At 46.3% G+C, this 25,162-nt stretch overlaps 2 protein-coding genes across 3 annotated transcripts; one reads left to right on the top strand and one right to left on the bottom strand.

The window, feature by feature from the left end:
* Positions 1–393: 393 nt before the first annotated feature.
* LOC120807951 (uncharacterized) lies at positions 394–12,146 on the bottom strand. Of its 2 annotated transcripts, XM_078093096.1 has the most exons (10): positions 12,093–12,146; positions 9,801–9,848; positions 7,207–7,353; positions 5,534–6,433; positions 5,200–5,337; positions 4,074–4,303; positions 3,303–3,740; positions 2,746–2,926; positions 2,363–2,419; positions 394–1,818 (listed from the first exon to the last, which is right to left on the bottom strand). In XM_078093096.1, the coding sequence occupies exons 1-10, from the start codon at positions 12,103–12,105 to the stop codon at positions 1,502–1,504; spliced, it is 2,469 nt and encodes an 822-aa protein (XP_077949222.1). In that variant the 5' UTR covers positions 12,106–12,146; the 3' UTR covers positions 394–1,501. The 2 variants fall into 2 exon arrangements, with proteins under 2 accessions (XP_077949222.1, XP_077949223.1); XM_078093097.1 differs by lacking the exon at positions 2,363–2,419.
* A 1,161-nt stretch (positions 12,147–13,307) lies between these two features.
* On the top strand, positions 13,308–16,357 carry LOC120807957 (cytosolic 5'-nucleotidase 1A). The gene is made up of 6 exons (XM_040160476.2): positions 13,308–13,529; positions 13,661–13,828; positions 14,144–14,273; positions 14,409–14,531; positions 14,871–15,055; positions 15,179–16,357. The coding sequence occupies exons 1-6, from the start codon at positions 13,422–13,424 to the stop codon at positions 15,542–15,544; spliced, it is 1,080 nt and encodes a 359-aa protein (XP_040016410.2). The 5' UTR covers positions 13,308–13,421; the 3' UTR covers positions 15,545–16,357.
* The last annotated feature ends 8,805 nt before the right edge of the window (positions 16,358–25,162 follow it).

Raw genomic sequence — 25,162 nt, 5'->3', positions numbered from 1 at the left:
TTCCGCGTCTCCAAACCACAAAAGGCAATAGCTTATCTGGCAGAAATACGAGACATCTGGATTGTGTTCTTCTGATATTACATTGGGATTTTCAAGTAATTTGTCCCTGCTGGGAAACTTGACGGGGTGAGGTGTGGTTGCACAAACTCCCCCCCCCCAAACCGAGAAGACGGGGTTCAGATGTGACATCGCGAGACGAGGAGAGGAAATATGCCTCCCCCACCCTGAAGCTTCAGCCAGCAGAGCGAGGAGCGAGGTATTGACTTCTCACTGAGACACGGGGCGTGGCGGTGTAGCCGTTGGGAGTATTTTCTGACACACCCTTTTTCTGATGAGGGTTAAATACCTGTGTTCCAGGTGAGAACAGCCCAAGTAAAAACCTTCTTCTCACACTTCTAGACAACGTTTAAATTTCTTTCCCTTTATTCAATAATTCGTCTTCTATTCACTTGAAACCAGAAAACATTTCCCCCTTTTTGCAATAATTTCATTTTGCCGCTTCAGTTCAATTCAAGGCCAATGCTGCAGTTATTAAGAAAAAAAAAGCCTCAGTCCTCAGAGAGATTTGGAGGAGGAATTTGCTTTCCCATATTCCTCCTCGGCGGGAAGCACCGTGTTTCTGCATGAATGAACATGGCTGAGCTGTCGGAAGGCTGAATGGTGAAACCGGCTCAATCGGTGTTGCACAGGAAAGGAAGCGGCTCTTTGATGCCACTGGAGCCGCGTCACATACTGCGAGTGCACGACACGAGTTACATTGCTCCCGTTTAAAGTGGCGTCGGATGCATAGTGTACCGCGTTATGCAATAAAACACAATAAAAACGTTTTTAAAAAGGAAAAGCTGTTTTTGCGGAGCGCATACCCCAAAATCCCACTCCGCAATCCGGTAAACCATTTGACTGGTATTCAAAAAAACCATGAAAGGGGAAACTGATGAATGGATCTTGCATAATGTCATGTGCATGTAAACAAACCGTACAAATCATTGCTTGTAAGCGTAGTTGCAGCATGTTCTGGGCCCTTTTTGTAACAGTCTTTTTCATTGCCTTCTCTTCTGTCAAATGGCTGTGACTGATAGAGAAATGTCTGGTGTGCTGGTGGCAGCTGAAGTCCAGAGAAGAACAAACGTGGGAGGCGTCTGCTTGTCACGGACCGAGCTCTTTGGTCCTGGTATCTGCAGACAGACCGAAGTGGAAGTTTTTGTCGCATCGTCCTGTAAACAGTCGGCAGAATTGCTGGAGGACCTCCCTCGCTTCTCGGTATGTGCAGTTATTATAAGGTCATTTGTTTTCAGGCTCTTTGTGTCGTGGGAGCTCACCCGCTCCACCAATAAAGTCGGTCTGCAGATTGGCTCTGGCAGTGAAGACCGCGTGCCCTCACATCTGTATGCAGCACACACACACACACACACACACGCACACACACAGGGCGTCCTGCTCCCCACGAACTCTGACCTTCCTGGGGGACGTTGTCAATGTCAAGTCTCGGTAAATCGCGTCCCTATGTGTCGGTGAGGGTGTGCCAGTGGCAGACCTGCCGTCCCTCCGCCTCCTTCATCTCCGTCCAGTGGCTCTGCTGCTCCTCGCAGGTGCTGCTGAGGCCCAGCGAGACCCAGCCCAGCCGCTCCCTGGGCCTCATGCTGCTCCGGCGGCAGAACACCGACAGCACCAGAGACACCTCGGACAGCTGGAAGAGCGCCACCTGGAACAAGAAGGTCTCCTTGTAGGTGGGGTTGGGCTGGCCGCGACACACGGCCGTCTTGTACTTGGACATCTCTTTCCCCTTTGAGTCCAGCATGGTGAGCTTCACGTAGGTGTCTGAAAGGGGAGAGTGCGGTGAGAGAGCGCCGTCAAGTGGCGGGATAGGAGCGCTGCAAGAAACTGTTTGATGCAGGCGCACCTTTTACACTTTATTTTATTCACGTGCACTAATCTGAGAACAGGTGGAACCTGGGAAGCCGGGTCAGTGCGATGAAGTACCCAAAACTAAGCCAAGACCCGGATTTCAGACCGGTGCTGTGCACTACGTGGTGTGTTTGCGTATATTTTGAAATATTTTTGACATGGTTGAGATCTTGTGTTTGCATAACTAATTATTGCATTTTAGCGATCCTTATACCCGTTGGTGGCCAGAATGTTCAATTTTTAGGTTCTGTTAAGTAGGCAAACATGCCAAATATATTTCAAACTATGTAATAAGGCAGCAAAGCCCAAAATTAAAAACATTTATAAAATAAATTTATAAAAAGAATTGTGGATATTCCACTACTTGAAAACCAGCTCTGAAAACCTTTTCCATCTACACGTGATTTAAAAATTCCCTGACACTGATTTGACGGTCAGTAACCCACGGCCGACTTACCTCTCATGATATAAAGCTGCCCCCCTACGAAGTGTTTTACGCAACAGAACAGACCGTCTGTGGCACACGACGCGGCACGCAAAGGTGGAAAGAAGAAAAATAAGAAGCAAGTTTAAAGATTGTGAAACACTGCAGAAGGTCAGCGTTCGCGGGAACTCTGATTAGCAGCAATTGCTTCAGCATGTTGGCTTCAATTGGTCAATCAAAAAGCTGATATCTAAACGTAATGCTTATGTTAGCCGAGTTTTGCCAAAACAATTGCTTTGTATCAGCACACTTAAAGGAGCAATTTACTGAGAAGAGAAACATACGTCGGCGCCTCAAATAAAGCAGGCGCAGACCCGAAGAATGAAACCACGTGACAAGGGCGCCACTGTACGTACTGACGGGCTTATCGGACGCTGTGGTTTTGAAGTGGCTTCCCTGGATGACCTCAGCAGACAACTGTCCCGTGGCAGAGTTGTAGATGAGACCCAGGAGGATCTCTGGCATGGAAGAGTCTTCAGTAGAGCGGTGGGACAGAGCTCCGGCGCTGCGAGAGACGCTCACCACGGAGCCGCAACCCTGGCGAGGTGAAGCACACGGGGAGTCAGCCAGACAACATCTAGTACCGACATTTGGTCAATTTCTTAGATGTCCGCATTAGAATTCCTGGATCGGTTTTATAATTTATTCAGTCCATCTACTGATCAATTTGTGTGAAAAAGTGCTGATCATGTGGTGAAACTTCAGCTAATTTAAAAATGAATCCCCTTAAATTTAATTTCTGCATTACTTAACTTAAGTAACATTAAATTGAATATGCTTTGAACAAAAGACCTCTAAAATTAAATTGAGAAAAGAATTATAAATGATCAAAAGTGTCCTTGGTTGAGGCCAAAGACTAACTTATAGCTGCACATATAAGCGCACTTCATAGAAATTCACAAAGGCCCCTCACTGTGAGCTCGGAGCCCGGCTCCAGGGTGACGGGCAGAGCGATCTTGCCCTGCAGGTTGAGCTTAGTCAAGTAGAACACCTTCTCCCCCAGGACCTTCTCCTTCTTCATCCGCCGGATGCTGTACAGGCGGAAGCGGACGGCGTAGTCCGCCAGGGCCTCCTGTTCCACTCTGGAGAACTTAAATGTCTCCGTGAAGACGGGACACGGGCCCTTCTGCACTCCGGTCTTGGCCCGTTGCTTCTTGGTGGGCAGCAGGACCAGGTGGACTTGCCATGCGATGTTGCCCGTCTGCTTGAGGGCGGGGATGTCCGTCGCCGCGGTGACCGTGACCGCCAACCACTGCTCGCCCGAGTCGTACTCGAAGGCGACGTCCAGCGTGCCGTATTTGGCCAGGGGCTCCGGCTCGTAGGCAGAAGGCAGCTGAGGGCCGGAGCCGTCCTGGATGGAAAAGGAGAGGATCAGAGTATGAAATTGGAGGCAGTCGGAAGTCCGTAGTTAAGGTCACTTCCTCTAAAGGCACGTGGATCAAATAAATATGTACATTGTTTATGTATGTTCTCAATCATGTTGCCGTGGTTCCCGCCTCCAGCCGCCCGTGCCACGCCTTATGTTAGGATGACAACTGACACTGACATAGCCGTAACATGTATATCTTATTAAAAATACTTTTTATACTCTGGTTAAGGTGAACCAGCGTGCAGGTAAAAAGTAACTATAAATACATTTCTACTATAAACTGTAAAGAGTTGGTTGGAGCAGCTTTGTCCTCACCTCAGGTCCCAGCACAGCGGTGCTGTCACTGGGAATGTCCTCCTCGCAGCCTTTGTTGAGGTAGCTCTCTGTGTCCTGGTCCACACTGGCCTCGCTGGCCTCACTGCGCTGCGGGGACGACCCCCTCCGGACCCCTGCGGAACGCGAGGACGCGCCCTCGTCCTGGTAGGGAGGAGGCCGGGGGTCGCCGCCGGGGCCTTTCTTCTTTATTCTCCGGGTCCCGTTGGCCGCTTTCACGACAGCGACAGAGCGTGACGCAGAGGGGAGGAAGGCGATACGAGGGCCGTGTTACTGGACACGTACTGTATTCATTCATATTATATTCATTAAGTATGCGACATACAGGTTGACCTCTTGACCTGCCGGCTTCCGGCACAGGTGAGGCCGAACCGGTTAAACTGAAAGAGCCTGGAGGTGTTTAAACTGTGTAACCATTACTTACTGTAGAGTAAATAATAAAAATGAAGTAAAAAGAGGAATACGTAGGTTACTTTGTGTTAGTATTATACAAAGTAATAATGTAAAGACTATTAAAGGAATACGCCAACATTTTGGGAAATATGCTTGATGGCTTTGTGGATGAGGGTTTGGAGATAAGATCACAACTCATGAACTTAAACATTTTACATATATATACTGTATATGTAATATAAATAGAGAGATTCGTTGTATATAGATTATATAGACATATATAGAGAATTACTGCTACTTACTACTTGTTTTTCTCCAATTCATTTATGTGATGGATTCGGTAAATTTACATTAAAATATCCAAAATATGACCAACAAATAAATGATGAATATTATAGATAAAGACTTAACTGCATCTCAGCAGAGTACACAGTAAAAGAGAGTAGCCCTACTTCAACCACCTTCATCCCAGCAATTGTTTTTTTATTTTGATGCTAATACTTTTACTCACGACAAAGTCTATCTTTGCTGCTGCATTAATGCTGCTGCTGAAGTAGAATACCTGACTATTTACGTTATTTGATGAATCCAACCCAATCATTGTATGTTAGGTGCCTTTTACTATTCGTCATATTTCCTCTCATTCATTCACACGCGTGTCTTGTGTCACTGTGACCTCCACGTTGTACGGCGCATGCGTTGCCTCATTAAATACCCCGTTCGCTGGAGGCCTCGCTGCTGCAGCCCCCCTGCTGGCTGGACTGTTTGCATTGGTGGCTCCACGCAGACGTTGGGCTCTGCTGGGCCACAGCCTCGGGGCCTTTGTCCTCCTCGCTGTCGGACAAAACTCCCTCTGGATAGAACGCACAGGGACCTTTGTTCAAACATTGCATTTATCTCACAGAGCATGTTGTGTGCAGGGAGACGGGAGCGAAGATGCAAAAGAAGGGCACGGGGCCCTCTGGAGAGCTGAAAGGGTGAGAACTTCAGGTTATGATTCCAACGAGAGGAGAAGAAGTTTTAGCAGCACACCATCTAACCTTGTTTACCTTTCTTTTTCCTCTTGCTTTTCTTCCCCTTCTTCTTCTTCTTCTCCACATCCGAGGCCTCTTCCGAGTTCTTCGGACTCTCCTTGGCTCCTTTCCTCTTTTTCTTCTCAGACTTTTTCTTCTTCATCGTGGAGCAGGATCTAGGAGGCTCGGCCTCTTCCTCGTCATCTCCCTCTCTCTCCAGGCTGTCCGCCACCTCCACGTCTTCTTTTCTATCCTCCTCCGGCTTCTTCTGCTCCGATAACTCGCTTCCAGTCTCAGGAGCAGGCGATGGAGGAGGTGGAGCGGTGCAGCTGTCTCCACTGACACTCAGCTTTCTGTCTTGTCCACTGCTGTCGTCCTTTTCATCTAAAGCGCCGGCTTCCGGGTCTTGCTCTCCGTCTCGGGACCCCTCTCTGTTTTTCCGCGCCGTGGCTTCCTTCTCTCGCTGCTTTTTTCTCCTCTCTTGTCTCCTTTGCTCTTTCTTCTCCTGCAGCTCCCTCTCCTCCTGCCTCCTCCTCTCGTCCTCGGCCATCTCGGCTTCTGTCTTTTTCACGCGCCAGCATCCGTCCCTCCATTCCCACTCCAGCTGGCTCGCGTTGCTCTCAGCCTCGTTGGCGTCGCCGGACGGGTTGGCCTTGGAGGAGCTTCCTCCTTCCTGCGCCGGGGGAATATGACCGGGCTCCCGGCTGCCGTTTTCCCCATCGTCCTCGTCTTGGACCTTGCCGATGATCGTGGTGACCTGTTCCGTCAGCTGGTCGCTGACGGCGTACGTGGCGTCGCTGACGGCGTTGGCCAGGTCGTCCACGCGGCTGGTGACCGAGTCCAGGAGGGAGGAGATGTTGACAGATGGGAGGTTCTGCTGGAAGCTTTTGAAGAAGGCCATCTCACAGCCGGGGATCCCGTCACCGCGCTGAGACACTGACACGGACACGTGGCCGTTAGAGGAGTGCGGCGCCGGCTTCGCAGCGTGCGCTGAGATCAACACGTGCATACGGACCAATACGGTGATTCCTAAAGGTCACATGTTGGTAAGAAGAGCTTTCTCTTCTTAAGCTTTTGTATTCAACTGTCCGTCCTCCAACGTCTCAGACTGTGTAACAATTATGATAATAATGCTGCACTGAAGAAAACTTAGATTCTCTTTTTGGTTCAGAAGTGAAGCCGACGCTCACATCATGTTCTCACATTTCTGACTCTGGGTGGTTTGATCAGGCTTCCTCAGTTTAAATGTAACTTAATGTAATGTTCATTAATTGGTGAGCTAATCGGATGGGATAGTAAAAGAAGGAACTGTCCTGTCCTGGAAGCATCTTATAAATATTGCATGACTTATGGTAGACTGTAAATAGGCAAACCATCTGTGGGAATGGTGGCTGCAAAGTTATTATTACTTCTGAATTATGTGATTATCTGAATCTAAAATATGATCAAACATACAATGAACCCACTTATGGTGGAACAAATTGTGTTTGCGAGGTAACATTACCTCTACTCCCATTTTTTTGTGTCCTTACCACAAAGTGTCTAATGCATATTATTGATTTACAGGTATTGAGAGTTTTCCGCTGTGCGGGAACTTCCTTCCCAGTTCACAATCTGCATAAGCGCAACCACTTCACTCAAAGGAAATGTGTGTTTTGCACGGAATGAGTGAATAATCCTTTGTGTGGATGGATATGTGTGTCGAGTACCTGGCTCGGTGTTCTTATAACCACTGAGATGTGACAGATCTGCCGGACTCTCCACTGACCGCTTGTTGCTGAGGTAAAGAAAAAACAGAGCCATCAACGCCATGAAGGCTGCAATGGAAGACAGGACACCCAGAAGCTCAGGAGAGACTGAGGAGGAGAAGAACATAAATAAAGAGGGAGGGAAGAAGAGAGTCGGGGCAGGAAAAGGAAAGACGGACAGAAAAAAAAAAGACAAAGCAAAAATATTTAGACAAACAGAATCGTGATTGTGGAAATGTAGCCAAGACATTTCCAAACCGAGTCTTTTATTATTAAGAAGAAAAAAAATGATATAAATAAAAGCAAACACGGATGCCGGCAAGCTTAAATAAAATGCTTTCAATGCTGTAAATAACTTGAATAACTGTTTGATAGGACAAAAAAAAAATCTGATTTTATTATGTAATCATACTCGGCTGTTTGGGGTCCGCATTGTGCTTTCAAACCGCCGGCGCTCGTTCCACTTCAGAGGCGTAGCAGATACAATCTACAGCCGTCTATGTAGGCCAACCATGCTTCATGCAACCAGCCCTGCGCCGCTGATGTGCTATTTTTATGAGAGCCTCAAAGGGGCCCGAATCTAACTGACTCGGTAAACCCACCAAACCGCACTGGGCCTGCACTTAATACGCCACGACGCAGTTTAGCTGAAGAAAACGGTGGTAATTAGCTTGAGGCCCATTTCTAAAGAGCCGTCGGCTCAGTGTGAAGGGCAGCTTGTGAAATAAAGCACACAAGTTTAAGTACTTCTTGAACCACGTAAGACCGTTTTCTGATGCGACAAACTGAATGAACGTATTCAACACTGGCTCCGTTTCATGGGCGACCCTGACGTACATTTTATTTTCAGCGTTTTTCTTAACACCTCCCCTGAGCAGCAACGGTCCAATCACCTGGTATTTAAAGACCAATCAAAACCACAAAATACTAATTGCAAGAAATAAATTAAAGCGTGCGTGTTTGCCTCCCGTGTGCTGCAAAACTCATCATAACCTGGCACACCAAACAAATCTTCATCCAATATCAATTCTCCGTCCAGGTCTCTTTTGGCCTCCGCCCCAGCTCTTCTGGGAAATATCTGGCTCTTGAACGCTCCGCCGCTCCGTGCAGGCGCAGGCCTTTGTTTTGGCCGTCTGCCGTGTCTGAAAAACGACCCCGATGAATGCGACGATAACCCAAATGTTGCATCATGTCGTGTCATCTGCTCATCTAAACACTAGTGACTGATTCAATTGTTCATAAAGCGTATTGGTGCTGAGAGCACGAATGAGAGAAGAGGAGAGAGAGAGAGGTTTGTCGACCCTGCTGACTGCAGACCTAACTTATGGAGGGACTTGTTTCACCATGGCAACAGGCAGAGACCACTGCAGCCTGACGACTGGTGCTGCTGCTGCTGCTGCTGCTTGCTGCCGACTGCCAGAGTGATGAATGCGAAATTCCCAAGAACGGCAGGAGAGGCGGAAGAGAGATAAGAGCTCCGACGCGGCGGCAGAGGCTTACCTTTCGCCAAGCGGATTCCCCTCGTTAAAGCCGGCCGCTCCCAATGAGCACTATCGCTATTTCTGACGCCACAGATAGCAAACGATCCGATAAGAGAGGGAAACGCAGCCGCCCTCCTCTGAAGTGATCCGACATGCAACCGACCCCGGTCCCTCTCGCGTCCGCCGGCCGCGTCGATTGAGTCCACCCGTCGAAATGTACACAGCTCGTGGGCCCCGCCGGGTGTGATAACACCTCATACATGGCCCCCGCTCTGCGAATGTCAACAACAGCTGAATAATTTAGACGCACCTGAGGTAACCCGAGGCCTCTGTCAATGTACACTGGAAAGTGGAGCGGCCTTTGACACAAGTCGCCCCGCCGTCAGTTATTTTTTAATACAACGCGCGTCGTGCCGGGGAAAGGCCTGGTGTCTCTCTCTGGACGGGTTAAAGCGCTCTCCTTTCTCGTTCTCTGCTCCACTTGCACCCTACGCCATCCTGTCTCAGTGTGCGCACGTACAGGTTGTGTGTCTGAAATGAACGCACAAGAAAATTAATCTTGTTTTTTTTTTTTTTTACGAGCTTCCGAGTTCAATCTTTTTTAGGTAACGACTCCAGTGAGCTGACTAATAAACACGAAAACACAGCCGCCGAACCATCGAACGTGCAAACAGCGGATTAATGATACCCTCGGAGGAAACGTGAGCTCATTTAGATCAAATGTTGTTGTGGCACGAAAACAAGTGTTTCTACATCGCTGTGACAACAAGCGTGCGGAATATTCTGGTTGTGGAAATGAACCTTCACTAATTCGTAAATGCAATAACGTAATACACTGAACGGCTGGTTTGTAGGGCATGCTTGTTGTTGCTTACACGTGGACTTCTCATGCGAAACAAAACCTCCGTGCTGAATAAATCATGAGCAAACAGCTGGCTTCTTTTGCATAATTCACACGCAGACTTAACTTTACGCGATGCACTATTTGAGACACTTTTTGTGCACCAAACTTCAGAGAAGGCTGAGAGAAGAATAAGATATTTGGGCAATTTGCAGAGTGAAACCTGGTCTCACCTCTTCTGGCACAGATGAGCTCATGAACACCACAGTTCCTCCCCCCTCCTGGGAGAGAGACAGAGAGAGAGATAAAGAGGGAGAGAGAATGCTGGCAGTCAGTAGTTATAAATATCCTTCCATGGCTAGAACATATGTCCATGCCTCAGGTTAGGAGGCTGGCAGATGGTTATGCCAGAAAAAACGAATCAGCTGGAACCAAAAGAGGGAAAAAAAAGGGTCAGTTAAATCAAATGGTCGTTCTGTACATCAAGTTAAAACAGAAACGCGGGGAAACAGCTCGCATACAAACGTATAAAAGTACCCTGTGAGAAGATATCTGTAACCGTCATAAAGTCAGAGCTCATGTTTCAATGGAATAAATCACCTGAAATAGGTCAATACAGTGATTAAGCCATTTCATGTTATACGTTATTTATATGAAATGCAGTGATTATTACACCAACGTATATTTTAGGAGAAAATTTGTGTTTCCTAACATGAATGTTTGTTCTCTAGATGCTGAATTCTTTATGTATGTTTCTACCGTCTCCGTTCAAATTGAATGTAAAAAAAGTCGAAAAATAATTTTAAATACACTCAATATGGGCATTTAATGGAAACATGTAAAAAAAACATCAAATTCTCAGATAAATATACAATTCTTCGAAACCCAAATGTTTGGGATTGGGTGCTGAATTGTCAGCATAAAATAAAATCTAATTATCACACTACACTATCTGGAAACACATTACTCCATTATTACCTTCACAATCCCGCTGGGGCTCAATTTAATGAAAGATACTGAGACCTGCGTCACTTGATTCACACATTATCTCTCTGAGTATTTAATGATTCAGGTGCCTGCAGAGGCAGCGAAAGAGAGAAAGCTCTCAGGCCGACTTGTGTTATGTCACACGGCAGACCGACCCGCTTGATGTTAGAGAATCTCCATCTGCGGTTTTTACAGAGACAAAAACATGGCTATCTCTAAAATCACAGAGCTTTTAAGAGTCTTTGGGAAAGAATACAATCTTAAGTGTTACCTCTTCATTCATATACAGTAAAGCCATTTTTTTCTGGCCAATTCTAGCTCTTAACAGTAAAACCGCAGGCTTCACGCTGCACAAATAGCTTGGCCTATTTTATGAAGCCATCAAACAAATCTTTTCTAAAGTGATTCTTCCCAAAAAATATTTCGGACACTTTTAGATGTCTGAAAACGGCAACATCACATAAAGTAAAGTTGAACACCAACGTGCCTTAGAGGTCAACAAGATTCAAATTTAACTGTCATTCCATCCCAATTACATGCATTTTGCATATTGCTGTAAAGGAGAGTATGAAAAGCCAACGAGGAAACCTTGTCCCTTTCTGATACTTTAGATTAGGATTAGGATTATCTCTCTTTAAACTGGTGCTTTAAGGGGTCACCCCAGAACCCAACACACTCTTTATAGTTCAAATTGATTGATTGATGATCGAATGTGTTTGAAGACATATTGCCCTCTGCTTGGAATATTTTGAATAATAATTTAAATTCCAAATTTTAAGAATAAACTCTTGGTCTATGAATACCGGTTTGGTTTTTTGCATAAAGCCAAAGAAAAACTGCAGGTGACTAGTATCCGCGAACAGGGCGGCACGTATTATGTCACGCCATGACGTAATCACGTCACAACCTGTCGTAATAGAGAACAGGTTGCCCGTGACGGGACGGGGCGAGCATCGTGTGTGTCCCGGTCACTTTCTCTAACGACTCGAGGAGGTCGCAGCCTGCACATTACCCGTGGAGCTTAGCGTGAAGGTCCACCACACGTCTGTCCACGGACACAACGCGGGTTATTGGACAACGGCGGTTGTTGTTCTTTCTAAACATGCGCCGCGTTCGTCCACCAGGTGACGTTCGATATCTCGCACTGGCAGGACAAAGTTGTCATGTGACGCGAAGTAGCAGCCCGCTGTGATTCTCGGCAGAAGCCCCCTAAATAAATGTTCGTATTCATTTGATTTTTTTTTTTTTTAATCTCAGTCTCAGGCGTTTCTCTGACGAATATTGCGCACACGCGTGAGCGGGGTCACGCGAAGCTGCGGGGAATGTGTCCGTGTCCACCTGCGCGTCACGCGTGAGCCGCGCCGTCCCGGAGCACACTGCGGCACGGCGTCATTCTACACGCAAACTGCTCTCAGCGCAACACACTTCTCAATTGAAAAGAGATACTGTTATCGTATTTTTTCACAAGCGTAATTCTCATTCCGTCCCGTGCAAAGTTTCCCACGAGTCCCGCCGGACACCTGAGACCGAGGACTCACCGTCAATCGCCATGATGCTCCGTCCCGGACTCTACCAACTGTTAGGGGGGGGGGGGGGGGGTGATGGAGGAGGGAGGAGGAGGAAGAGGAGGGAGATCATTCATGTGCCAGTGGACGGTGTGTGTGTGTGTGCGCGTGTGCGTGCATGGGCATAATTAGCTATATAATTATCAGGGGCAAAATAAACTGTTCCGCCTGCTGTTCCGTATCACAAATACTGTGATGCAAAGGATGGAATGAGCATCACCTCTACTTAAAATGATTGTAGATGAATATTGGAGACAAAAAAAGTAAAAGGCTCAACATAAACATAGAAAAACAAGCATGCTATAAATTAGAACCCATACACAGGTGCAGCATGTGTGTTACATAATGTTAGTAAGGCACTATAACAGATGACCTTAATATTCAATGAATAATAAAAGGTTGTGAGATAATTTATAGGTCAGAATTAGACAGTTTATTTGATATACTGTGGAGTTGTTTTTCGGATTCTTTTAGATGTTTATGAAATCTTTAATAATTTGAACACTTATCTAAACAAAACAATCCATGAACTTCAACAACATGACACTGAATTGTTATACGTGCTTTTCCGTACAAACTCTTAATCTTAGAAGTATGGCAGCCAGATAAATGCAGTAAGTAAACAAGCTTTTCTCTGAAACGTGGCGTAAATAGTAGCTCAGAATTGTATTTCAATTTGCCATTGATGACATTCAGCCACTAGATGTCAATCTCTTTCTTTCCATTGACAATCAAGTCGAGTTATGAGCAGATTTATAGCATATATCTTCTTCTGATATAAAATATATGTATGTTTCTCCCTCCCTGGAAATTTGATGCTTTCATTTCAAAAAGAAAAAATAAATAAATAAAAAATGTATGGGCTTACTTCTGCCTTATGTTGAACACATATGGAACCTGCCGCTTGTTCCACCAGCTCGGTTTGTTACCTTTTCCGGAATAAAGAGTGATATTTTCTTTTTATAATGATGGAATTAATAAAAGTATAAATAAAGGAAGCCCATAATTTAGCAAAAAAAATAACATGCTGTATAATGTCTTTTTCTTAATTATAAATAAGGGGCCCAGGACACAAACAACAACATCAGCATCAAAACTAAAGTGTGTCGAGAGGGCGGGTCTAGTTTCTGTGTCTCACCGCCACCAGCCAATCAGATACAAGAGCTCTGCCTACGTCACCACTCATCGACACACCACCCCTTTCCCCCCCTCATTTAACACATTTCCGCAAAGTTTACAAGCATCAGATGCCTCGCACTTAACCGAGTTGTTATTCAGCGTCTGACCTCAGAGCGGATAAAGATGAGTGAAATCAAAGCAAAGGATTCCGCTCCGACTGGCGACGCCGGAGAGGAAAAGGACGCGGCCAAAGCGCACTTTGACAACCTCAAAACCAACAAGCCGAGACCTGTAAGTGTTACCGCGAGCACAATATGTGTTCGCGACAAATACTTTCCTGCTCACACTTTTTTTAATAAGTAAGACAAGACTGTTATGTAACTCTTATCTAACCCCGCCCCCCCCCCGTCATCCGCCCGCAGCCGAAGCCCCAGTACGCGGTCACCATCGCCGTCTCGTCTCGCACCCTCTTCAACATGGTGACGGAGAGGAAGATCTACGAGGACCAAGGGCTCGAGGAGTACGTGGCTTATCAGCGGGATCATGAGAACGAGCCGCTAATGCCGGGACCCGCGTTCCCCTTCGTCAAGGTAGGCCCGAACCCCGCCCACGCCCACCTTCTCCACGCCCACGCCCGAACCCCGCCCACGCACGGTTCACCTGCTGCGTAGGCTGCAGGGCGTGGTGTCTGGAGTTCACACATCAGGGGCCTCAAAGCCACGTTACACATCTGGCCGCACCTGTATGACTCATGTTAAGGCTTCAGTTTCAGAGCTCTCCGTGGTTTGTCACTGTTTCCACATGTTCCATATTCCTCTGTTGCAGCGTTGATTTCATTCGCGTTTGTGTCACAATCTCCCGCTGAACGTCCTTTTTTGACGCAACGCGTCCTTCCTCTCGCGCAGGCGCTGATGACCGTCAACGCCCGACTGAGGCAGCTCTACCCGGACAGCGAGGAGCTGTTCGATATCGTCTTAATGACCAACAACCATGCCCAGGTTGGAGTACGCCTCATAAACAGCATTAATCACTACGGTACGCTCCACCTTCAACCAGACATCAGTCGGTTGGCGCGCCGGACGGCGGCGGCGGCGGCTCACACATTCAAAGGCAGCCCTCTTTACCCTAATTTACACACTATGTCTCTCCAACTTCCTTTTCCACTCTCAGATTTGACCATAGAGCGATTCTGTATGACCGGGGGGGAAAGTCCCACGGGCTACCTGGAGGCCTACATGACGAACCTCTACCTCTCCAAGGACTCGGAGAAAGTCTCGGAGGCCATAGAGGAAGGTGAATGCTGCCAAGGGTTGGATTGCAGAAACCATGCACGGATTTCTCTCAGCGCCTCCCAGATGTGTTTGTTTCTTCACTGATCGTTACGCACTCGCATGTCGACTCGACACGTGTGTGTGTGTGTGTGTGTGTGTGTGTGTGTGAGTGACTCATTCACGGCGCTGAGGGAAACCTCGACCCGACGCTGCGCAGCCGGTTGGAGATTCGCGGCTCCCTGCTGTTCGGACGCGCGCGGGAAACAAACTGATGGCGAACAGCGACAGTTCAGACGGAGCCGAAGCATTTTCGAAAATCTCCACAAAACGCACATTTCTAACCGAGCCTCCTCTCCTTCAGGCATCGCCGCGGCCACGATGTTCATGGCGGTGAAGGAGAACGAGCTGAGCGACACCCAGCTGAGAGTGGCGTTTGACGGCGATGCCGTCCTCTTCTCGGACGAGTCAGAGATCATCGTGAAGGAAGGCGGACTGGACACCTTCTTTGAGCACGAGAAGAAGTTTGAGAACACGCCCCTCGCGCAGGTAACCCGTGATACCTGTTTCTACATGCTTTAAATTCAGATATTTATATCCAGAATATACAGACAGACACAGGCTCGTTATTATAAACAAACTTGATTATTTGGCTCTTTTTTTTTTTTTTAGGGTCCCTTAAAGTGTTTCCTGGAGGCTCTTGGGAAGCTGCAGAGAAAATTTTACGCCAAGAACGAGCGCTTGAACTGTCCCATCCGGACCTTCCTGGTGACGGCCCGCAGCGCGGCCAGCTCGGGGGCTCGCGTCCTGAAGACCCTCCGCAGCTGGGGCCTGGAGATCGACGAGGCCCTCTTCCTGGCCGGGGCTCCCAAAGGGCCCCTGCTGCAGAAAATCAAACCGCACATCTTCTTTGACGACCAGATGTTCCACATTGAGGGGGCCCGGGAGCTGGGAACCATATCTGCGCACGTCCCCTACGGGATCGGTCAGAAGTACAACAAGGGGAAGCTCATCGAGTCACCTGCGAAAAAGAAATGACCAAGAACCGGTTGAAACGGCCACAACGCTGCAAAACATCACCGTGCATTTAAAATGATCTGTTAAAAGATTACCAGCAAGTTTTTTTAAAGGATTGCAGCAATTCCTGTTTCACTATTTCACTGAATACTGTTCTATAGGTATAAACACGGGATTAAGACGAGGCCTTTTATCTGTACACACTTTCTCCTTTTGAGAGAGATTCGTTTATCATATCATTTGTATCCGTGCCTTTTTTAGAATATATCTGAATAATATGCTGGAGTAGATCTTATTTTTGCTGCATTGGCTCTTTAATTGCTTTTAAACGTAAAGATCGTGAACTGGTTAAATTACGCCTTTTTTTGTAGTCTGGTATAACGTTTCTCATTTGTTTGGGCATATTGGTATCTGCTGATAGTAATAAATGCTCACTTACATGTATTTCTGTTGGCTAATTATGAACACTGATGCTGTTTTTCCTTACGGCCTTTGTTGTGGATGCTCGACTGTTATTAAGAGACTTCATATTTCTCGTTAAACCTTGATACACCTGTACACTGTACCTCTTTATCAGGCAGCGCACTATAACTACACTTTTCTGTCACGTCATGGTGCTTTTATATAGGAACGAGTGCATATTGTAAACATTTTTGCATTTTGAATTAGATTTATTTTCTTACTGCATAAAGATAAGAAGTTAAGAAAAATGTTTTCATAACTATACATCATTGTGGAGTTCTACAGTTACACTTGTTTGAAAGTCTTTGTATCATGTGGTGTTTTGAATTGATTGAATCGTTTACACAATTACAACTTGTTTGCACAATTTCACTTTTCTATACTGCGTTTTCCATCCAGGCTGCAGAGGAGTAAAAGAATGTGGAGGAATATGGAAGCATTCTGCTACAACTTAAAGCGGTTTCTACTGCGATTGCGTCCATTTTAAGATACTTTACATATTGAAGGGGAAATATTGTACTTAACTACGGTCATTTTAGGATATAAGCCCCCTCACAAAAAGGTGTCTTGTTGGGGGCTACTTATTATATTTTAGATGTCCGAACTAGAAGTTCCTCCAATTCATAATTCTCCCTTCTGGAAAGGTTTAATTTATACAAATGTTTAAGGCCTAAAAAAGCAAAGATTAGTATTCACTCCATTATTAGTAAGTATTTTAAACCACCTCAACCAGCTACAGCAATAACATGCTAGATACATTTTGAGGCATCAGTAAATACTACATCAGCAACAGGAGGCCTTTATTGTGGAAAGGATCTATTTATTTTGATACACAATCAATTATAGGATACACTAAACCTTTATGTTGTTGTTTTGATACTTTATAACTTATAAAGCCGCTGGTCTTTGCACATCTCAGCAGTAGATGGGGCTGTTAAGCTGTAATTGTCCACCTTCATGCATTTGTCCAAAAGCCTTTTGGGTACGGATTTTCTTCATTCATCTCCCCTCTTGTCACCAATTTCTAATATTCCGCTTTGGTTGTCCGCTCTCAGCCGACGAGGTCCAGCTACATGCAATTGATCAATGAAACCACAAATAAAGAGTTCCTGTACAAAAAGTAAAACATTACCTGCACAGATCACTGCAAACACAACAGTGACAGCGTTGATATATTTCAACAGACAAAAACAGTTTTACAACTTGCACAATGAACAACGCTTTGAGGAATATTTCCCCCGTTGTTAAACATAACTGAGCTCCCACCTTTTTTCCAGGTACCAACAAATTTACTGCAAAGTGTTACAAGAATAAAGTGCAAATTGCTCTGCTCTCTCTGTACTAACATTAGGCCTGATTGGGAGTTAATGAGCTATCATGAGTGTGGTCCATGTATTAATAACATCTGATGTTTATCCTTCTTGGACCAAAGAAACCGCAAATTACATCATGTTGTTATAAATGCAATGGTGTCAGTAATGCATGCGTGTGGTGGATTACAAACATAAAATAATAAAATACCTCCAAACCAATCACTGCATTGTGAAAATACAGGGAGGAGAGGTTGCTTTCTTTATTTCACTTACCCGTTGTAATGTTTTGATTGGGCAACAAGGGCTTTTATTGATTCGGTCACTGTTGTAAAGGCAGATTATTGTTTCCTGCTTAAAGACTGTAAGGAGGAAAAACTCCAGGGGGTGAGGATTCATTTTATTTGAATTATATTTCACACCAGTTAAGCTATTAATCTTGCCAGCCGAGTATCTTTGCAGCGAGGCATTGTTTTGTCAGGCAACAAAGTGTGTATGCATCCCTGAGAGCCGGGACCAACTGGCTGTTGCCATGGATACTCGGTGCTGACACCACAAGAACTGTGTAGGCTTGTTGAAGATATAATTAATAACAAAGGATTAGAAGCAAAGGTAACATGGGCCTCACTATGAGAAACCTCATCACACGGTTACTATAATTAGCACCTTTTCCTTGTGTGTGTGTGTGTGTGTGTTTAGGTACGTTTGTGTGTGAGGACACCACAATAAAAGTTACCGCAGAATAACTGTGTGGAAACAGTCCTCTCAAACTCTGCTGCGGAATTCATCTTCTTGACAAGCAATTTGAGCTAAATATATTCTCTTGGTTTGTGGCCAAAAACTTGTAGGTAGATGTTTTTTTGAAAGTGATTTATTAGGGCTGACGTTGTCTTGGTTGGGCGCCTTGATGCCTGCTTATAATATACCCTGGGAATAGTAATCCAACATAATTTGATGATTGGTATGTGTTTAATGCACTGTGGCTTTTTACAGTGATACACAAGCCTCGTTGACATAAACGTTTGTCTCAAGAACTGAAAGACAACAGAACCTGGTGACCATAAGGTTGATATTTTGTCAACAATTAATGCACAGCTAGGACATTTTGTGCTGAAACAATCTAATTCGATGGTGAACATTGTAAACATACCTGATTCTCAGTATATCGGCAAACTGAGCGTAGCAGTTCAAGACAGTTGTAGACTGCATTACCTTTAGCCAGGTCGACATAATAAGGGATTTTTGGGTTATATCTTTTTTGTTGAGCAGATCTGCCACCATTATTGATTTCTACTACTGTTCTCTGCAGATGGCGTTGATTTCTTTATCTGGTCGGCCATGAAGTCTGTCAACACGCTCGTGATAACAACTCAGTGAATCTGCAGCACGATGCCACAGTGACCATTTGTTGTGTGACTAAGTTGGTGGAGCACAGACACACACACACACACACACACACACACACACACACACACACACACACACACACACACACACACACACACACACACACACACACACACACACAGGGATATGACGGGCTGTGTTGACAGAAAACTGTGGTACCGTAATGATATGTATTGAGGTCAGCTGGTCCCCCTCTAGACTGTCATGTAGAAATATTATCCAGAGCACATCCACTCTGAACCCAGAAGAAGTAAAGCTACATAAAGTCCCTGTTCTAGCTATGAGTGGTTGATTAATGCTTTAATACAATAGAACCTGATGATTCTATGCCAACAGGGATCCTGTTTGTAACAGATGCTCATCACCCTCGTGGTGTGCATTACGTGCGATTGTGATGGCGGCCTGACGGATTTGAATGCAGACCTTAACGTGTGTTCTGCAGCGATTCCCAGGAAATCTCCACACCTCCTGAACGAGCTGGCCCTTATTCAATTTAGCCCGTTCTCATTTGATTGCACAGCGCCGCTCTCTGAAAGCGACCCCACAGGTCCGGAGGCATCGACAAGTGTCTCTGCGTGAGATGGATTACTCGTGCAGCATCCGACGACACTTTGTTTCCTCGTCTTGCCTTTTTCCTGAGTGCCCCTGTAAGCCATTATCGACATGCTCGGCTAAGGTACAAGACACAGTTAGAAAGCTTGGCATACAAACATCCAACATGCCAGACCTGAAGACGGAGACAAGTTAAGTGATTCTTTGCTAATGAATCAAACGCTGCGTCGCGTGTTGCTTTGAAGGATGAGCGGTGGTCTTTCGGTGCACATTGCTTTAAGTTTTAAGTCGGGCTTTCTGGTCTTTTCTTAATTCGCCGACACATATTTAGCAGATTTTAGGCTAAAAACATGAAACGGTGTAGCATCTGTTGAGCATGAGGCTGTGTGGACAGATGATAGAGCCGATCTAATGAGAAGAACAGGGAGGACACAACACACATAGAAACGGTGGCGCGAGGCCATTCTTCTTCATGCCCACAGCTGATCAGATGTGGCATTTAGTCTGTTCTGCAGGCTTAGCCAGAGACGTGGAAACCGTCCCCCCTGCAGAGGAATAGGCAAGCGAGGCAGGGACACAGCTGGCCATCAAGGGAGAGCCCGGTGCAACCGCCGTGCAAGCGAGCGAACATCACAATTATCTCCACCTCTGCACTTGTAGCAAGAATCCATTTTAGGACCATTACCTTCCGGCCGCCATGGGCTGACTGTCTCTCTCGTCAGGGCGATAGTTATAAATTGGCTCCCACCCCTCTCCTCCTCCTGAGATTGAAAAGAGATTATTAAAGGCATACATCACATGAGGGGCCCGAGCCTGTCTGGAAAACGGTGAAAAAAGGCAACACAATGGAGAAGGACGGAAAAGGATAAGGCGATATGTCTGTGAGCTGAGGGCTCGGTGCTTTTCCCTGGTACCAGACGGGGTGGTCCCTTGGGGGGGGTCCTGTGGGCCGGCTGGGCTGTCGCAGGAGGGAGGATGCGGGGCCCAAGTCTGTAGGTGCGCGTGCGCACAGCTGGCCATCCGGTCGTGGCTCAAACCCTACACATATCGGATGCGGCGCTAATGATACCACTGGAGACCGAAACAGGCTGGCTCCTGCATGACAAGACACGCTGTACAGTGTTTTATCCCGGTCTGATCCAAGCGAAGACTCGGGAAAAGACTGTGTGGCTTAACGAGTTGAAGGTCTCCCCTGTGATCATGTGGTCAGAGATCAGATTAGATCATAACCGCTTGGAATATTCAACATTATTATGGTAATGGTATCTGTGGAGAGCAATAATACAGCAAAGACCGTTACACACAGCATGAACTGAAACGCTGCCCGCCGCACTTGGTGGTTTCTCTCCCGTTGCATATTCTAGAAGACCAATGAGCCTTTGTTTTCAGTTCAGATTTCGTAAAGCATTCACTTTGAACTTGGGCTTTAGTTTAGGGGCTTACACCAGGGAGTCTCTGCTGCGCCCGGCTTAATATGTGGCATTTTATTTCTGTCATACTGCTGCCACTCACTTGCCAATCCCAATCTCTTTCACTCCTCCCTTGCAAAGACTAAAAGAGGTGTTATGGATGCAGTTATGTAACCGCCTGAATACTGAGTGACATTAGAGCTACAGCGTGCCCATATGAATACATGCCTCAGTGTGTGTCTCCATAATACGGCATATACAATACAACCTATGGCCAAGTAGGTTCAGTTGGCAAACTACAACTATTTTGTAGTCCCCGATTAAAAAGTACATGCATGACCGTGTGTGTTTATGGACAAATGCATGTTCTCCACCAATCGGGTGTAATAGGAAAAGGGTTTAAAATATTGCTATGATTATGTATAAAAGCATTGTCAGTATGTCGTTCAAAACTTTTCAATATTGTGTGGGATCAAGAGAATAAAAACTAATGTTTTTACACTTGATGATAGTATCGAGCACGAGGACCGTGAGCTTAGTGTAAAGTGCTAGTAGACATTTCCATTTCAGTGATACGCCGTGTCTGTTAATGCTTGCATGAGCACCACTGTTCTGTTAATTGGAAGTATTGATACAAATAGCTTATTCCATTACTCAACAAGTCCGTCCATTAGTCTGGGTGTCGGTGTGTCAGCTGACGCGCTCTGTTGGATCAATCCCTTCCTACGACTACTGACCCGTAAAAAGCTGCAAAAGCTCGGCTGCTCTCAATAGACATTCCAATTAAGAACTGCACCCTTGGAGTAAGCTCTACTCACCTAGCAAAGACACTTGCTACGATTCTGCTAAAACTCACTCTCATTAACTACAAACCTGAAGCCTCTGCAGAGTAACAGCAGAGAAGCTGTGAAAAGCTCAGTCTTTGACTTCCGGCCTCAGAATGAAGTGGAAATAGAAATGTTTATTGGTGACTATTGAAAGAAAATCTAATAAAAAAAAGTGAGTTCATTATAGGATGTCTCCATAATGCTGTGCATTCAACTTTAAGTCAAGGATGTCCTTGCCTGACATAACAGGGGGTAATTCTGGCACTAAAGGAGGCCATCTGTTCAGCCTAGAGTGAAATGTATTGGATCTCTTCTAGGTCAGGCTTGCACAACAACGAGACTGGGGCGAAACTCTTTGAATTTGGGCCTGTCCACTGGACCATGGATCATCTGCCAACAGAGAAACAACACATCTAGGTGGACGGGACTCATGCCGATGGACCGGAGAAGCAACACAGCCTGCCTCCAGTCCCAGGGAGGCAGAGCAAAGCCCTTCGAGGCGCTCGGTGATCAGGTCTGGCTGGAGGAGGTGATGGGCCCGTTTCAGAACCAGTCCTCCCTCAGCCAGCTCTCCTGTCCCAGTGCCCCCAGCAGCAGCAGCCCAGGATGCAGCAGCGAGGGCACCGGCAGCCTGTACAGCGTCAGCTCAGGGGTCACGGGCCGGACGGCGTTTCAAACTTGGCTCGGCTCGGAGAGAAGGTGGGGGAGACTCACAGGATGTCCTTTCAGAGGGCCTCGTTGGAGAGCTCATCCACTGGCGCAGCAGGACAGTGGCCGCAACCGCGCCAAAACCCACGCATCGCCAGACGGGGTCGGACCGTGTCAGGGGAGGGGCTCTCCGCGGACCCACGCCGGCGCTAAAAGTGTAAAACTACAATGTCTGCTGGAGGAAAAGATCGAAGCCAAAGTGAAATTTTCCCAGTTCCTGAATGAGGTGACGTCCAACGTTCTCCATCCAAACAGCCTGCGAGTATTTGGGAGACCAGTCTCCCCCTCCGGCTTCCCCACCATAAGTCCACCGCCGCCCGAAGACGAGAATCAAGAGGCAACGCAGTGGAGCCCGCGGCTGCCTCGCTCAAGGGCCCGACGGCAGGGCTCTTTGCTCGCGCGCTGGGCGAGCCAAGAAGAGCAGACTCTCCTTGATGCGCCCGAGAGAACCATTTCGGAGACGGACGTTGACACGGTGGACCCGGACGTTCGAGCTGGGGCGCCGCTGACGCTGGAGACGGATGAGGAGGACGTGATTCCACCTCCTCCACAGTTCTGCGAAGGGTTTCAAATGACGAGTCCCGTTCCGGAGTTTCATCCAGACCCCCCCCCATACCCCTACAGATCCGTCTCTCTGCCCAAGGGCATCAACATGGTGAGTGAATAAAGTCATCCTAGTTTTTAATCAAAGCCGGGCCATATGTTATGATTGGAGTCAAAACTGTTTCTCACAGAATTTGAATAAATCAAGTTTTTGGATGATTTGGATGAAATTGTTGTCGATTTTTCTGGCGCTTTTCTGCCGAGAAAGAAATGGGCGTCATAACGTTACTAATCATTCGTCTAATCCCGTTTATGTTTTTTTATGTCAATCAAGATTCTAACAAGAAAGCACACAATAAGATATCCCATTTGAAAAAAAGAGAAAAACACGTTCATAGAAAAAAATAGGAAAGAAGCTCTTGTCAATTTGTCTTGGCATCTGTTTATGTTCATGTCAAGAAAACAAAGACAGTAAACACGGGGTCACACTCGAGCTCTTAAACCCACGCGCAGGCTCTCGTGTACATATACACAGTGAAAGAAAAGACTAAAAGATTTACTGATTTAGTTTACTCGCTGTACTCTGTCGCCAAAGCACTACAAAACCAACACTTTCTGCTGGTGATGCATGTTCTCTAAAGCAGAGCTAAAACGAGAGAGAATATTGGACTTGTTTTTGACAAGTGGCTGGAAAAAAACACTCTGAATGAATCCTATTGTTGCTCCGAATCTGCTTTATGTGTAAACAGGCAACTGTTGGCTAATGACTTCATCTGTTTACAGCTTGTTTGTCCTGCTGCTAAACGGCATTTGGGGGCTCCCCCCCTCCCTCTTGTGTTATGGTTAGGGCTGACTAAAACCCAATGTACAAGATTTTCATACATGCAATCCAAGGCCATTAACTCGGCTTTAGCCTACACACATCGCCAAGGCTAACAGTGTTGACAATCAGGGCCTTCGCACGCCAACGGCGCCCTGAATGCACACAGCGCACTCGCGTCTCTGTCCCGGCATCCAAGGAAAAGAGACAACAACGCTTTAATCCAGGTTCTCACGAATGCTACTGATCAAATTTGTCTTGATTTGCAAACTCAGCACTCATTATTCATGTCTGTGGATAAATCTATTCAGTCGGAATAATAAATACTGCAGAACGTAGCAGCCTATTCTTTTTAAATACATTTTAAGTGAGATTTCACCAATATTTTTTTTTACGATTTTAAACCCCCCCCCCCCTTAAATAACAACAACTGTCGGCATCACAGTTCTAATTGTTTTGTTTTAACAACAAAAAGCCTAAAAACTCGGTGAGTGCATTAACCTGCTGATCCACACAAACAAGCCCAGCACTCATATCAGCCATTATGATGACGATGGATGATGGTCATGTGCGTGTGCACAGGACGATGTGCTCCATGCTGACAATGCAGTCATTTAGTGACTCCGCCCCCTCACCAACGTTTATTGTGTGACATCCGTCATTTTCTCAGCTTGAGATATGACATCGCTTCAGTGGCTGTGGATGCAAGCAACCCGTTTGTCTTTAGGATGAGCAACTGGTGGTTTCCACTAATTTACAGCAGTGGTGTGCAGGAAGACGGGCCTGGAGGCTCGGTTAGCAACTACTGCAACAAAAGTGTTTGAATTTCCAGTCTCAGCGTGACATTCATCAGAGTGGTAGATGGTAATTCATCCTGCTATCTTCTTCTTATTTCACTATTAAGCAAACATCACTATGCTTTGCAACCCCTGGACAATCTCTCAGCAAGTGATTGCACTTCCCACAAAGACCTTTAATTTACACTGTAAGCATTTCTCTCTCGACCCAAAACACACTTGACAGATCTTTCGAAAGTAGCGCCGCTGCCATTCAATAATAAAGGAGAAGGAGATCACATTGCCTTAATTTATTGTCTGATTAAAATTCAGCCTTTGCCGTCACCTTAGCAACTGCTTGAAAAAAAAGGTGGGTGGCGTGGGGGCTGAGAGAGGAAGGCATGTGAGCCCGTTGGTGTTCATCTCTGTGTAGTGTGTGTGTGTGTGTGTGTGTGTCGCTTCAAAGTTTCCTCTCCTCGCACGAGTCCTCGTACAAGTGTGAGCGCGGTAACGAAACATTCTTCACAGGCACACGACCTTCAGCTGTGCTCTCGCCGAAGATGCAAACTCTGATTTGTTAAGCGCCCCCACCCGGGCCTTAAAAGCGCCTTTCCTGTTAGTATTCCGACTCGGTTATGTTTCCATCCAGCCCCCGGAGATTAAAACAACGTCCTTGCAAACGCTTGCTTCCTTCATTCACGACCCAGTTGGACATGCATGACTCCCTCCCTAAACCTTGAATGAAGATGAGAATACTTGGGAACGATGCATAATTCATCGCCTTCACAAAAAGGGGCCAGCAGCAGACTTGTATGAAAAAGGTAT

The sequence above is a fragment of the Gasterosteus aculeatus genome, chromosome 18 (genome assembly GCF_964276395.1).
Source record: "Gasterosteus aculeatus chromosome 18, fGasAcu3.hap1.1, whole genome shotgun sequence".
NCBI classification, from domain to species: domain Eukaryota; kingdom Metazoa; phylum Chordata; class Actinopteri; order Perciformes; family Gasterosteidae; genus Gasterosteus; species Gasterosteus aculeatus.
This window is presented reverse-complemented; position numbering and strand designations above follow the sequence as displayed.

Bases quoted from the DNA above. Each gene is read 5' to 3' on its own strand.
- LOC120807957 (XM_040160476.2), top strand. From the start codon at position 13,422: ATGAGTGAAATCAAAGCAAAGGATTCCGCTCCGACTGGCGACGCCGGA. The intron at 13,530-13,660 runs GTAAGTGTTACC...ATCCGCCCGCAG, and splicing joins AAACCAACAAGCCGAGACCT to CCGAAGCCCCAGTACGCGGT. The intron at 14,274-14,408 runs GTACGCTCCACC...TTCCACTCTCAG, and splicing joins AAACAGCATTAATCACTACG to ATTTGACCATAGAGCGATTC.
- LOC120807951 (XM_078093096.1), bottom strand. The intron at 3,741-4,073 runs GTGAGGACAAAG...TTTTCCATCCAG, and splicing joins CCGCTGTGCTGGGACCTGAG to GACGGCTCCGGCCCTCAGCT. The intron at 2,420-2,745 runs GTACGTACAGTG...CGTGTGCCACAG, and splicing joins AGCGTCCGATAAGCCCGTCA to ACGGTCTGTTCTGTTGCGTA.